This window comes from Seriola aureovittata, chromosome 2 (genome assembly GCF_021018895.1).
Source record: "Seriola aureovittata isolate HTS-2021-v1 ecotype China chromosome 2, ASM2101889v1, whole genome shotgun sequence".
Classification (NCBI taxonomy): domain Eukaryota; kingdom Metazoa; phylum Chordata; class Actinopteri; order Carangiformes; family Carangidae; genus Seriola; species Seriola aureovittata.
The window spans coordinates 25,583,558-25,598,492 of NC_079365.1; the positions used below are offsets into that span (position 1 = coordinate 25,583,558).

The following is a 14,935-nucleotide window of genomic DNA, read 5'->3' on the forward strand; positions in this document are numbered from 1 at the left end:
AAACTTTAATTTATTTATGAAAGCAGGAAAAGGAGACTTCACTGTTTTTCCCCCACATCTGGAGGATTTAAGACAAGCTCCACATCAAAAACACTATACCCAGACTTTTTAAATCTGGATTACTTCGTCCCAGTCAAGCTAATGACACAGTTTCAGATTTGTGAAACCCTACTTGCCTTCGTGAAAATGCAAAATTATAGAAATGTCAAATTTTCTATACATATACACCACATTGGATCAGTTCAAGCCCAAAAGCCACTATATAATGTTGCAAAAAAAGGTTAAATTTCCCTTAACTGATAAGATCAAGCTATAAGTCAGAAACTAGCTTCTGCGCTGTACTGTCCACACTGTTGAATAATTGATGTAGTTAGCTATTATGACCATAATGCCATGGGAATGTGGGTGTAATGTGTGATGTTTTAAAGTATATTGGTGCTTGCTTGTGTTATAGCTGAATATAAGCTTTTATTGTTAGCAGTTAGCAGTTACATATAATTAAGATTAGCCCCAACTTCCACCAGCTGCAACAGTAAAGACATGCAAACTAATAACTATAATCTATCAACATAACAAACATTATTGCCAGAGCTGTCTTTCTGCATAATGAGTACTTTACCTTTGGTGCCTACAGTATATTTTCATGTTTATAGTTGTGTACTTAAGTAAACTTTTGACTGAATGGCTGTCACTGTTAACTGTGTGAAATCATTTTCTTTTTCAGTTGTTCAAAGCCCAGGTATTATGAGGTTGTAATGCTGAGAAACAGCATTCATTGCACATTAGCAAAATTCTCATTTTAAATAGGTTAAATTTGTTAACTTACAACAGACTGAATTTTTTCAAACACTCAAAAAAAGTAAAGTCGTAAAGCTGAGTTATGTTGAGGAACAGTTCTAACTTTTAAAGCCTGTGTCCCTTTTAATCTCTCTCTCCTCAGGGCAAAGGTCTGGATCTATTGTCCCACAGGGCTCTGTGAGTGAGTTATCTCTGATTTCCCACACTCTGTCCTTTCACTGCTTTTACTGGGGGAACAATAGAAGTGTGTCCTATTTTATGTCACATTAGATACACGGTGTGAGCTCTTTAAAGAGAGAAATAGTTAACCTTAATTTTTTTTTTTTTTTACATTAATGCACACAGTTCTCCCAAAATAATGGTGCGGCAAAAGTGTCGGACACATTATCTCATTTGGTTAGATGACTTACTTCAAATATGACATAAGATTGTTAATCCCTCTTCATCACAAATCATAATCAAACTTGTTTACTGTCTTTAGATTTACACTAAAAATGCTTGTTATGAATGAACTGTTACTGTGTGTGTGCTGAATTTCATTTTGATGTGTCATTGAAAGGAAGGAACATTGATGGAGGCTTCTATCAATTTAGAGAAAATGAAAACAAAGTAGGATGTCTGACTTTCATCATTATGAAACGGATCACTATAACTGACAATGACATGGAAACAACATTTTCATATTACAAAGTTTGTTTATTCAACAAGGCACAATGAGCCACAGCAAGTTTGAAAGCTCCAGAGGTGATGATACATCACAACAACAACTTGAAGATTCCCACAAGACACACTGGCCCTCATTTATCAATCTTGCGTGAAATCAGGCGCAGATCTGAGCGCAGAATTGGTCGTACGATAGGATACTCACAACACATTCCAGGAAAGAGAAGTGTAACACAAATAGATTAAGTAGGTTCAATTTAATTTAGTCTGATAATGCTGCCACAAAAATACATTGTTATTTATGAATGTGGTGGGAGACTTACATCTGGATCTTTGTCCACTGGCTTCAGCAGCTGCTCACAGGCCAGCGATGCAGCCTGGCACACTGAGGTGAGACTCAGCACAACAACAGCAATACACAAAGTCTTCATCATGGCTCTGATGCCTCTCTGCCTCTGTCTGGTCTGTCTTATATTGATATCACTGACCAATTATTTTATGCCTCAGCCTCCCACCCCCTGTTTGAGTTGATACATTACAAATTACGGTAAACCAGATGTTAACCTTGAGTGTTATGCCAACAAAACCTAATATTTGCTCATCAAACACACTGTGATGGAACACAGGCCAAAACAGGAATAAAGCGACATCAATGATGGTTTCATTTCTAACAACTATCCAATAACTGTGTCTGTCTCAAGAAATCACTCAAACTAATCTTTCAGTAAACTATCAGCTGTTATGTCTTCTATTCGTTTTCGCTGCTGCACATCCTGTGTAGGGTTTAGGGAGGCAAATGCCTTTACCAGTTTACAGTTGTGGACCAACTACATATTGTTGATTGTTGAAGTGCGAAGTAGATACAGTCCCTGCGGCAAACAGACACTAAATGAGCCTTTCTTCAATTTTTGATACATTCTTACTTTGTATTTCATGAACTGACAAACACAAACATTAAACAGTAATTGTGGCAGGTCAGGAATTACCATTAGGAATTGTCAGCTGACGATAAATTGTGACTTGAACCTTGTGGTAACACTCAAAAACCATGAAACCATATCAGCAACTAGCTAAGGATCTGAAAATGGAGATAGGGGGAGGCTATAAAACATAGCCAGATCAACAGAGTTGCCTACCTTCATCAAACATCTTAATGGAACCACATCAAGTTTGACTGTGCTTCAAATTTCAATAAACTGGTAGGTTTGGGGTACATTCAAATTCACTGTCGAGAACATTGTCATTTCAGTGAGAGGAAATCATTACAACAGATGCACAAAGTCTCTGGTTCATCGTGATATGCATAAAGGAAAATGACATGGAAACAACATTTTCATCTTACAAAGTTTGTTTATTCAACAATTCACAATGAGCCACAGCAAGTATGAAAGCTCCAGAGGTGATGATACATCACAACAACAACTTGTAGATTCCTACAAGACACACTGTACTCAGAGAGAGTAAGGGAACAACTGTCTTTATAAAAGACAAACAGTTTACAATATTGGAGGACACTGTAGTCACTCTCCTTTGAGAGTTTTTTTCCAAATGGATTAAACTTTTGTGATTACTGAACAAAAGAAACTGTTAAAATTGACCACAACAGGTCAGATTCTTAATAACCAAAAAATGTAGTTCATTCTCTAAAGTAAAACTTATATTGTCACTGGAAAACTGTGACAATGTGACATTAAAGAAACCTTTTACAATAAAAAGATTAGACATGTTGATCTTAAAACAGATCAGTTTTGAATAATCACATAAAGTGAGAAAAAGTCAATCATGAAAAAATGTCCATAAACAGGACAATTAAGATGTTTGATCAAAATGATCAATAGTACTGAAGGGGCAACAAATATCACTGTTGCATTATATTTTACCAATACATGACACACAGTGAAGCACAGACATATCACAGCAAAATTGTGATATTTAGCAAAACTTTTTAAAAAAAGAATAAACATTTGGACCTTACAACAGATCAGTTTTGAATAATCAGAGAGATTAAAATATCGTAAACATCAATTATGACAATATGTCCATAAAAAAGGACGCTCAGTAGTTTTTTTATCAAAATGATCAATACCAATCAAAAGATAACAAATGTTACCATAGCATTACACACCACCGATACATGATGTATGGTGAAGTATGATAATAATAATTGCTGATGCAATTATATTTGATTCATGCAACATGCATGACAAGATGTTCTCTTTCTTAACTTGAAAGATATTGTTGTTGTCATTTCCATTAGGAAATCTCATCTTACACAAAGAAACGCACAAAATACAAACTACAGCCTTCAGTTCATACAGAAGAACAAGTCCTTAAATTTCATAGAATTCAGTTGCAGTAATCTTTGACCAACATGGTCATCTCAGTTTGTCTGGTAGTAAGTCCAGTCTGTAAGTGTCTACCACGGCCTCCAGAGGGCGCTGTTGACTGGCCTGATCTCTTTGGTGATGCTGGTCTGGACTGTGGAGCTCAGGAGAGAGAAGTCAGCCTCCATCAGGTTCTTCTCAGAGGAAGACTGCAGCTTGTTGACGAGGTTCAGCAGTCTTCTCTGCTGTTGATTCTGCTGCTGCAGCTGTGTCAGGAAGCAAACTGTCATCTCCAGGATGTCTGCTTTCTCCAGCTTAGAGTCTGACTGCTGTTTGAGGAAGTCTGGACCCAGCAGAGACTTGAGCTGCTCAATGCTGCTGTTGATTCGCTCTCTGCGTAACTTCTCCACCAGAGGTTTTCTGAGCTGCAGAGAGAAGAACAAAGTCATTAATAAACATATTCTGGATTAAAGTGTTAGCATTAACAAATACAACTTGTCATGAATGAAGATTGAGTCTCCTTGAATCTCCAATTTACCTTGTGGGTCAGAGTCAGATGCTCCTGAGAGTTGGTCATTGGTGCAGTGATTGTAGGTGCCATGGCTGGATCTGTGTGCTGTCGAGGTCTCTGTAGAGAGAATCTGATCTCTGCTGTCTTCATGCCTCCTATTTATAGTCCCACATCTCCATATGAATGTGTGGGTCTTGGTCTGGCAGGAGTTTCTCACAGTCTCAGCCAATGAGAGAGCTTGGTGAGACAATAAGGCGTGTGGACCAGCAACATGCTGAATGGTGTTACATTGCCTGGCGGACAATAGTCAGATCCCAGGGGAACAGGTGGAGGACTGGGGGTGATGGAGAGAGACTCACAGAGCTCTGTGTGAACCTGGGAAAGTGGTGACCCTGTAGAGAGAGCAGATCTGCTGCCTGATGCTGGGATCAATGACTTTCACTGAGCACACGCTGATCATTTTGTCACACACGTGGGACAGTGAAAATGAATTGCATATGGTTACAAAATACAGTTGATATGTAACAAGATTAAATGTGTTTTGGAAGTAGAATAGTTGTGTCGAAACATTTCTATTGAGCCATAACCTTAAATCTAGCACGTGCAACTCATGCCACTTTTATTCTGTCGTAATAATGTAGACAAATTTTCATTTTCACTTTTTTATGAATAAATTACTGTATTCTGGAAGTCAATTCAGTTGTCTATTAAAAAAGACAGTTATGCCTGTAATGTATTTAAATTGCATACAATAACAATCAAGCTCATACTGCTGTCTAGATCTCAACATCAGTGTGAATAGAAAGTTGCTCCCAGTTTCCCAAACTGCCTCCCTGTGCTGTGGTCAATGAACCACAAAGGGACTTTGAATGGAGCTTGTGTGGCTGATACTGGAAGTGTGTTGTAGTAGGAACAGAGCCTGACGTCATCAACCATCTGGAGGGAAAGAACACCATTGGTTGTCTTTGACAGTTTGCAAAGTTTAAAAGTATGATGACAGTTTTATCATAAAGGTCAGCTCAAGATATTTGGCAGATTATTTAGTCAACTTTCTATCACTGTCACACATTTTGATCGTCTAATCATAGCTGTGCCTTTTATCAGCAACTGGATCAAATTTTCAGTTCGATACATGAGTGTTGAGGCAGCTGTTTCCTGAAGTGTGCCAAATCCCTTTGGAGAATAGTCGGCTGCTGGTGGTGTCAAGAATGCTAATCAGTGCAAACTCTTCTCTCCAGAGCTTTCCCACACTCTGTGCATTAAAAGACATGAGGGCTTTGCCTAAATCCAAAAGGCCTTTTCAAAGCTCATCTTTTAATATGTTGCAGGAATTTTTTTTGTTTGTCTTTAAATTGAAAAGCTCATCATATCTTAATTTCCACATATGTACAATCAAAGTCTGTTGGCAACATCATCTACAACATTCAAATATTTATATAAAAAAATTTATAATATAAAAACCTGTAGTGTAAAAATAACCAATATGCACTGAATTCAACATGTGATACTTGGCTGTAGCCATATTCTTTCAGTAAAACACTGACGTCCCTTTTTTATTACTTAATAATAGTTTTTTTCCAGTGTCTTGTTTTGAATAGTCAAATATAATAAGGTTATAATACTGAAATGTTGAGTATAAGTATATTTGAAAATCTGAATAACAACCTACTTTTATCCTTTATAGGTAAAAATTTCATATACGATTTGATAACAGATCAAGAAGTTCCCCTTTTTTCAGTCAGTGTCCATTTTAATCTCTGTCTCCTCAGGGCAAAGGTCTGGATCTATTGTCCCACAGGGCTCTGTGAGTGAGTTTCTTCTGGTTTCCCACACTCTGTCCTTTCAGTGGAGGAACAATAGAAGTGTGTCCTATTAAATTTCACATTAGATACACTATGTGAGCTCTTTAAAGAGGGAAATGGTTCACTTCAAATTTTCAACATTAAAACACATGACATAAACAATTATACCAAAATAGCAGTGCAACGACAGCATCTTTGAAATGTCTGTATTCTCATTTTTTTAGGATTTGACTTATTCCATATGAACAGTGAGATAATGTGTTTTGCTAAAAACCGTGACAGTGTGACGTTAAATAAAAACTTTTACATTTACAGTCATTGAAAAGAATGGACGAACAGATCAGTTTTGGGTAATCACTTAAAGTGATGTAGAGTCCATTAAAACAATATGCTCATATAAAAGGAAAATTGAATGTTTTATCAGAATGATCACTAACAATCAAAAGATAAGAAATATTACCATAGCATTGTACACTACAAATACATTAATTACAGGATGGTACACCTGAAACCAATGAGTTTATATACAGTCTTTGTATTTGAGTGAAATTCAGTCCAAAATCTGACTTTTTCTGTTTAGTTTTAAACTGAGAAAAAGTTTTCTATTGTTTCCTGGTGTCCAGATGTAGCAGGTGTGTCCTCTGTCTTGTGGCTGTTAGTTGATGTGAGTAGAAAGTTTCTTTCAGCTTCCCACACTTAGCCCATGAATCGTGGTCAGTGCACTACAAAAGGAGTTTGAAAGGAGCTTTTGTGACAGATGCTGGTCGTGTGCTGTAATGGAGACACAGCCTGACGTCACCAACCAGCTGGAGGGAAAGAACCTCATTGGTCGCCCCAGAGGTTTGACAATTTTTAGGAATATAATCAAAATAGATCAAGTCTTGAGAGTTATACTAAATTGGCAGCTTTTAGTAGAAAATTAAAAAAAACATCCAGTCCCTATAGAACCATTGTATCATTAACTAGTTAAAAATTGCTGTTTTATATTTGGGGTTTTTGGGGGTTGAGACAGCTGTTTCCTGAAGTGTGCCAAATCCATCTGGACAATAGTCGGCTACTGGTGTGGTTCGGGATGCTAATCACACTGAGCCATGGTTTGACTTGTCCAGACCTTTCCCACACTTTGTCCACTGACAGTTACTGGTTGCCATGTTAAAACAAGATTATCTTGTGTAAAGCAGGATTCACTATTTTTTTAATTATATTTCATTGTATTTCTTTGTTTTTAACACAATGTTATAATATAAATGTACCATTAGCAATAGATGATGGATGTCATTGGATTATTTTTTAATTTTCTTTAAAATTGCAGTAAGTTGTCAAAATAAAATCAGAGATAAAATAAAGGCAAAACAGATCTTAATTTCTCAGAAGCACCACAGTGCTCTTCCCGAGAGTCATACCGAACAATCTTATGATTTGTTCCATTCGTATTTTTATAAAGATTCAGTTTCTGTAATAATATAATTGTGAGACACTTCAAAGTTTTAGTTTCATCATGTTGTGTAATATTAAAATTGTACGATATGTTATCCAGCACTTTTAAAATATTGTTTTCCTGAATACAATAGAGTATCAACTTCAAAAGCAGGCGGGTTTTCATTTTGATCCCCACATATTCCTTTTTAACCTCTACAGGACAGAGGTCCCAGTCTATTGTCCCACATGGCTCTGTGAGTATGTTTTCTCTGGTTTCCCACACTTTGTCCTTTCACTGCTTCCACTGGAGGAACAATAGAAGTGTGTCTCATTACCCATCACATTAGGAGGCGACCGTTATCTTTAACATTTTCACATTCCAACACAAGGAAACGAGAACCGAACCAAAACTATGACTCAGCAACCTTTGGAATTTAACCAGAGGCATGAAGAAAATTTCTCCACCTGGTTTGATGACAAATAGTGACCCACTGCATGTAAATCAAGTTAGATGGATAATACCAGTTCATCAAATCTCTTCATCAATCCACATGAAAATGTCTTATTTTCAGATTTAAGACAAAATAGAGAGCACTCTTCTGCCAGATATGAATGGTGACCGTTACTATTTATTGATAGTTATATCACATCACTCTGGTAGTTACGTAATAAAAATGTTAAAAGGACTCTTGTCCTTCATCCTATAGTAAGTTAGTGTAGTAACTTTATATGCAAGCAGGTTTTCATTTGATCCTTCCCTATTCATAGAATAATGTAAAAGCACTCTGTTACTAAAGTAAGAAAAATGCTAAATAAGACACTTGGAAAATGATCGCTAGTCACAACAGCATAACCGGGCAAGAATAAATGATGGGAAAACAAAAACTGTTTAGATCACATTGATTTCTTTATTGAAATGAAGTCAGTGATGCATTTTATGAAAGCTCCTACTGGAAGCACATAAATGTGATGACATATCACAACAATAACTTGGTAACATGTCCAAGGCACACTGCACTCAAAATGAGTAGAGGACCAGTCGTCTTTACAAAAGACAAATAGTATGAGATTCATCATCATCATCAGTTAGTTTTACATAAAACATAGATTAAAATGAAGATGATCTGCACTTTATAGCAAAGGAGAATACTGATCTTAGAACAGATCAAGTTTAGATAATCACAAAGTGAGGCAATGCATTTTCACTCAAAAAAAGCTCATTGGGATTTCAGTCTTAGACTGTATCAGAAGCAAACCTTTTCAACAAAAGGATTTTAAAGAAGTTGCACATTGACCTGATAACTGATCCATACTTAGTAATCAAAGACATTGAAATTAAGTCAATTGAGACAAAATGTCCTCACAAAGGACAATCCAAGTGTTTGATCAAAATGATGATCAACACTCAAGAAGTAGTATACTTCATTTCATGTACCACCATAATGTGATAAAAGTTATTTATCATAGTAAAAACTCATTTACTTAATGTTTGATATGATTCATGCACCATGCATGACATTGGTTCATTCTTAATATGAGAGATAATGTCACTCTGTTTCACTATTTCCACAGGAAATGATGTTTTTCTTAACAAGAAAGTTTGAAATAGACAAAAGTATATAAACAGCCTTCTGTTCATACAGAAGAACAAGTCCTTAAATTTCATAGAATTCAGTTGCAGTAATCTTTGACCAACATGGTCATCTCAGTTTGTCTGGTAGTAAGTCCAGTCTGTAAGTGACTACCACGGCCTCCAGAGGGCGCTGTTGACTGGCCTGATCTCTTTGGTGATGCTGGTCTGGACTGTGGAGCTCAGGAGAGAGAAGTCAGCCTCCATCAGGTTCTTCTCAGAGGAAGACTGCAGCTTGTTGACGAGGTTCAGCAGTCTTCTCTGCTGTTGATTCTGCTGCTGCAGCTGTGTCAGGAAGCAAACTGTCATCTCCAGGATGTCTGCTTTCTCCAGCTTAGAGTCTGACTGCTGTTTGAGGAAGTCTGGACCCAGCAGAGACTTGAGCTGTTCAATGCTGCTGTTGATTCGCTCTCTGCGTAACTTCTCCACCAGAGGTTTTCTGAGCTGCAGAGAGAAGAACAAAGTCATTAATAAACATATCCTGGAGTAAAGTGTTAGCATTAACAAATACAACTTGTCATGATTGAAGATTGAGTCTCCTTGAATCTCCAATTTACCTTGTGGGTCAGAGTCAGATGCTCCTGAGAGTTGGTCATTGGTGCAGTGATTGTAGGTGCCATGGCTGGATCTGTGTGCTGTCGAGGTCTCTGTAGAGAGAATCTGATCTCTGCTGTCTTCATGCCTCCTATTTATAGTCCCACATCTCCATATGAATGTGTGGGTCTTGGTCTGGCTGGAGTTTCTCACAGTCTCAGCCAATGAGAGAGCCTAAAAAAGAAAAAGGACTGTTGAGCTGCCACATGCTCAGTGGTCATAGTAGAGGACAATAGTTAGATCCCAGGGGAACAGGTGGAGGACTGGGGGTGATGGAGAGAGACTCACAGAGCTCTGTGTGAACCTGGGAAAGTGGTGACCCTGTAGAGAGAGCAGATCTGCTGCCTGATGCTGGGATCAATGACTTTCACTGAGCACACGCTGATCATTTTGTCACACACGTGGGACAGTGACAATTATTATATCTATTGTTACAAAATACAGTTGATATGTAACTAAATGAAATGTGTTGTGGTAGTAGAACTCAATGTTTAAACATTTTTATTGAGCCATAACCTTAAATCTAGCAAGTGACCCCTTTATTCTGTCTAAATAATGTAGTTCAATTTTCATTTTGACATTTTCCCTCTTTTCTGAGAGGGGTAATAAAATATTATTGTATTATGGAAGTCAGTTCAGTTGTGCATTACATAAGGCTGTAAAAGGCAAATTTCATGAACAATGATTGTGCTGCTGCCCAGATGTTGACAGTCATAAGTGTGAGTAGAAAGTTGCTCTCAGCTTCCCACACTGCCTCCCTGTGCTGTGGTCAATGAACCACAAAGGGACTTTGAATGGAGCTTGTGTGGCTGATACTGGACGTGTGTTGTAGTAGGAACAGAGCCTGACGTCATCAACCATCTGGAGGGAAAGAACACCATTGGTTGTCTTTGACAGTTTGCAAAATTTAAAAGTATGATGACAGTTTTATTATCAAGGGTCATCTGTATGGATTTTGCAGATTATTAGATCAACTTTCTATCACTGCCACACATTTTGATCATCCAATCATAACTGTTCCATTTTATCAGCAAGTGAATCAAAATTTCAGCTCTACACATGAGGCTGGGAGGTTGAGGCAGCTGTTTCCTGAAGTGTGCCAAATCACTTTGGAGAATAGTCGGCTGCTGGTGGTGTCAAGGATGCTAATCAGTCTAATAACTCTTCTCTCCAGAGCTTTCCCACACTCTGTGCATTAAAAGACATGAGGGCTTTGCCTAAATCCAGAAGAACCTTTTGAGGCTCCTCTTTTGGTTTTAAATTGAAACGCTCATCATGTCTTTATTTCCAAATATATACAATCAAAATCTGGAGTAGTGGAATCTGTTGGGGAAATCACCTATGACATTCCAAAACTTTAGAAACCTGTAGTGTAAAAATAACCAATATGCACTGAATTCAACTTGTGATACTTGGCTGTAGTCATATTCTTCCAGTAAAACATTGACCTCCCTTTTTTATTAGTAAATAACCTTGTTTCTTCCAATGTCTCTTTTTCAGTGGCCAAATCTCAGAAGGTTGTAATACTGAAATGTTGATTAAATTAAACAAACATAATATATTTGAAAATCTAAATATCAACCTCCTTTTATACTTTACCTAATTGACAGAATGTTTTTCAATGATTTTGCTTAGTCTCAACTTTAGGAAATGGCAATAATGTGAAACTGGTGAAGGCTATTTTACCACAATCAAAAAAAAAGGTGAAAAATTGATACATGGCTTAATAACAGATCAATAAGTTTCATTTTGCAATTCAGTGTCCCTTTTAATCGTTGTCTCCTCAGGGCAAAGGTCTGGATCTATTGTCCCACAGGGCTCTGTGAGTGAGTTGCTCCTGGTTTCCCACACTCTGTCCTTTCAGTGGAGGAACAATAGAAGTGTGTCCTATTATACGTCACATTAGATACACTATGTGAGATCTTTAAAGAGGGAAATTGTTAACTTAAAAATGAATACACACAGTTCTACCAAAATAATGGTGCAGCAAAAGTGTCGGACACATTTTCTCATTTGGTTAGATGACTTACTTCAAATATGACAAAAGATTGTTAATCCCTCTTCATCACAAATCATAATCAAACTTGTTTACTGTCTTTAGATTTACACTAAAAATGCTTGTTATGAATGAACTGTTACTGTGTGTGCTGAATTTCATTTTGATGTGTCATTGAAAGGAAGGAACATTGATGGAGGCTTTTATCAATTTAGAGAAAATGAAAACAAAGTAGGATGTCTGACTTTCATCATTATGAAATGGATCACTATAACTGACAATGACATGGAAACAACATTTTCATCTTCCAAAGTTTGTTTATTCAACAAGGCACAATGAGCCACAGCAAGTATGAAAGCTCCAGAGGTGATGATACATCACAACAACAACTTGTAGATTCCCACAAGACACACTGTACTCAGAGAGAGTAAGGGAACATCTGTCTTTATAAAAGACAAACAGTTTACAATATTGGAGGACACTGTAGTCACTCTCCTTTGAGAGTTTTTTCCAAATGGATTAAACTTTTGTGATTACTGAACAAAAGAAACAGTTAAAATTGCCCTCACAACAGGTCAGATTCTTATTAACCAAAAAATGTAGTTCATTCTCAAAAGTAAAACTTATATTGTCACTGGAAAATTGTGACAATGTGACATTAAAGAAACCTTTTACAATAAAAAGATTAGACATGTTGATCTTAAAACAGATCAGTTTTGAATAATCACATAAAGTGAGAAAAGTCAATCATGAAAAAATGTCCATAAACAGGACAATTAAGATGTTTGATCAAAATGATCAATAGTACTGAAGGGGCAACAAATATCACTGTTGCATTATATTTTACCAATACATGACACACAGTGAAGCACAGACATATCACAGCAAAATTGTGATATTTAGCAGAACTTAAAAAAAAAAAAAGAATAAACATTTGGACCTTACAACAGATCAGTTTTGAATAATCAGAGAGATTAAAATATCGTAAACATCAATTATGACAATATGTCCATAAAAAAGGACATTCAGTAGTTTTTTATCAAAATGATCAATACCAATCAAAAGATAACAAATGTTACCATAGCATTACACACCACCGATACATGATGTATGGTGAAGTATGATAATAATAATTGCTGATGCAATTATATTTGATTCATGCAACATGCATGACAAGATGTTCTCTTTCTTAACCTGAAAGATATTGTTGTTGTCATTTCCATTAGGAAATCTCATCTTACACAAAGAAATGCACAAAATACAAACTACAGCCTTCTGTTCATACAGAAGAACAAGTCCTTAAATTTCATAGAATTCAGTTGCAGTAATCTTTGACCAACATGGTCATCTCAGTTTGTCTAGTAGTAAGTCCAGTCTGTAAGTGTCTACCACGGCCTCCAGAGGGCGCTGTTGACTGGCCTGATCTCTTTGGTGATGCTGGTCTGGACTGTGGAGCTCAGGAGAGAGAAGTCAGCCTCCATCAGGTTCTTCTCAGAGGAAGACTGCAACTTGTTGACGAGGTTCAGCAGTCTTCTCTGCTGTTGATTCTGCTGCTGCAGCTGTGTCAGGAAGCAAACTGTCATCTCCAGGATGTCTGCTTTCTCCAGCTTAGAGTCTGACTGCTGTTTGAGGAAGTCTGGACCCAGCAGAGACTTGAGCTGCTCAATGCTGCTGTTGATTCGCTCTCTGCGTAACTTCTCCACCATTTAGTCTGAAAAAATTTAACTGGCAATTGACTCAAGTAAATACCAGAAAATAGTCAGATCCCTCCGGAGGTTGTGAAACCCAGGATCAGGATCTTTATCTAATTCAAGCACCATACTTCTGTGTGTGTGTGTGTGTGTGTGTGTGTGTGTGTTATTGTACTGCAGGTATGTAACTGAGATTCTGGGTTGAGAGGCCTACGTCTCTGGCTCAGCAGTACTGCCTGCCCTCTGTACCTTGCATAATGTAATGTAAGTCTCAGATGAAGACCCTGCATATTGTTGGCTAACAAAAGTGTTCAATCTGCTAACTCTGTTCCAACACAGGAGCTTAAACAACCAACATCTATCATTGTTCCAGGGGACTGGGTGTTTGTCAAAGTCATTAAAAAGAAAACCTGGTCCAGCCCAAGGTGGGAAGGATCATTCCAGGTTCTCCTGAGCACGCCAACAGCAGTAAAGATCACAGAAAGAGGCTCCTGGATCCATCTCTCACACTGTAAGAAAGCACATCAGCTATCTTCTCTGGAGAAAGACTCAGGTGAGACCTAGATCACTGACCTCAGCATCTCCATGGGATAGTCTGGCTACAAAGGGGAGTGAAACAAATAGGGTCACTCGTCTCAAACCAGTGAAGAAACCATCAGTACCTGTAGATAGTAGGAGGAAAGTGTCATGGGTTACCAGCTTTCTATGGAAGAGATACTGATGACAAATGAACAAATAACCAATTTAAATTATATACCCATTTGTCAAACACCAAAAGGGATAGCATTAATAACGTGGGGTGAAATGAAGATTCTAGCATTAAACTGCCTTCTATATTTACTGTGTTATTCCTAGCATTAGCCAGTCCTATTAATAATTCATCTGTTAAGTTGAGTTATCTTCTAAAATTAAACATGGATAGTCCACGACCATGACATCCGTTTCGACAACCAGGCCTCTGTGGCCTCATGGGTACCATCTGTTGTCTACTCTGTATAACACTTATCATTATGCTCCCAATTATATGGTTTGAGTTGCAGGTAAGCAAGAACCGACACCGTCTTAATGAGACTGAGACGACCACCGACAGAAACCCCGCTGAAGAGGAAATCAAAGTAGGGAAGAGATCACTGAGAGGTAGTAAGACACCATTAACACTAACCTTTATTGAGGGACAAAGAAATAAAGTAAAGTTCGATCTCTGTTCTGTCATACATTGTGGTCAAAACCAAGAAGCCCATAAGTGGTCAGACAAATACATCTGCAAAACCTCTCAAACAGGCTTTTCATATGATCAGTGGTGTGGTTATTGGGATTATGTCATCTGCAGTTCTAGCTCGTATACCTGGGGTTACAGACCAGGAGAGGCCTCAAGTGGAAAACCACTTATTGGTTGACGGACACTTATTAAAGGACAATCCTCAACAAATTGCAAAAAGATAATTGTAATCCATTACTGATGACCCTAAAAGATCCACAAGGGAGTGATAGCGGTTTATATGTTCTA

General features: G+C 37.6%; 3 protein-coding genes across 3 annotated transcripts; all 3 read right to left on the minus strand.

Moving 5' to 3' along the window:
* Window positions 1–2,840: 2,840 nt before the first annotated feature.
* LOC130181896 (transcription factor HES-1-like) lies at window positions 2,841–4,446 on the minus strand. The gene is made up of 2 exons (XM_056396380.1): window positions 4,324–4,446; window positions 2,841–4,210 (listed from the first exon to the last, which is right to left on the minus strand). Exons 1-2 carry the CDS (start codon window positions 4,444–4,446, stop codon window positions 3,878–3,880), a joined length of 456 nt encoding a protein of 151 aa, XP_056252355.1. The 3' UTR covers window positions 2,841–3,877.
* Window positions 4,447–8,426: 3,980 nt separating this feature from the next.
* LOC130181886 (transcription factor HES-1-like) lies at window positions 8,427–9,886 on the minus strand. Its single transcript, XM_056396368.1, has 2 exons — window positions 9,705–9,886; window positions 8,427–9,591 (listed from the first exon to the last, which is right to left on the minus strand). Exons 1-2 carry the CDS (start codon window positions 9,825–9,827, stop codon window positions 9,259–9,261), a joined length of 456 nt encoding a protein of 151 aa, XP_056252343.1. The 5' UTR covers window positions 9,828–9,886; the 3' UTR covers window positions 8,427–9,258.
* Window positions 9,887–12,451: 2,565 nt separating this feature from the next.
* On the minus strand, window positions 12,452–13,443 carry LOC130181905 (transcription factor HES-2-like). The gene has a single exon (XM_056396392.1). It carries the CDS (start codon window positions 13,441–13,443, stop codon window positions 13,123–13,125), a length of 321 nt encoding a protein of 106 aa, XP_056252367.1. The 3' UTR covers window positions 12,452–13,122.
* Between the last annotated feature and the right edge of the window lie 1,492 nt (window positions 13,444–14,935).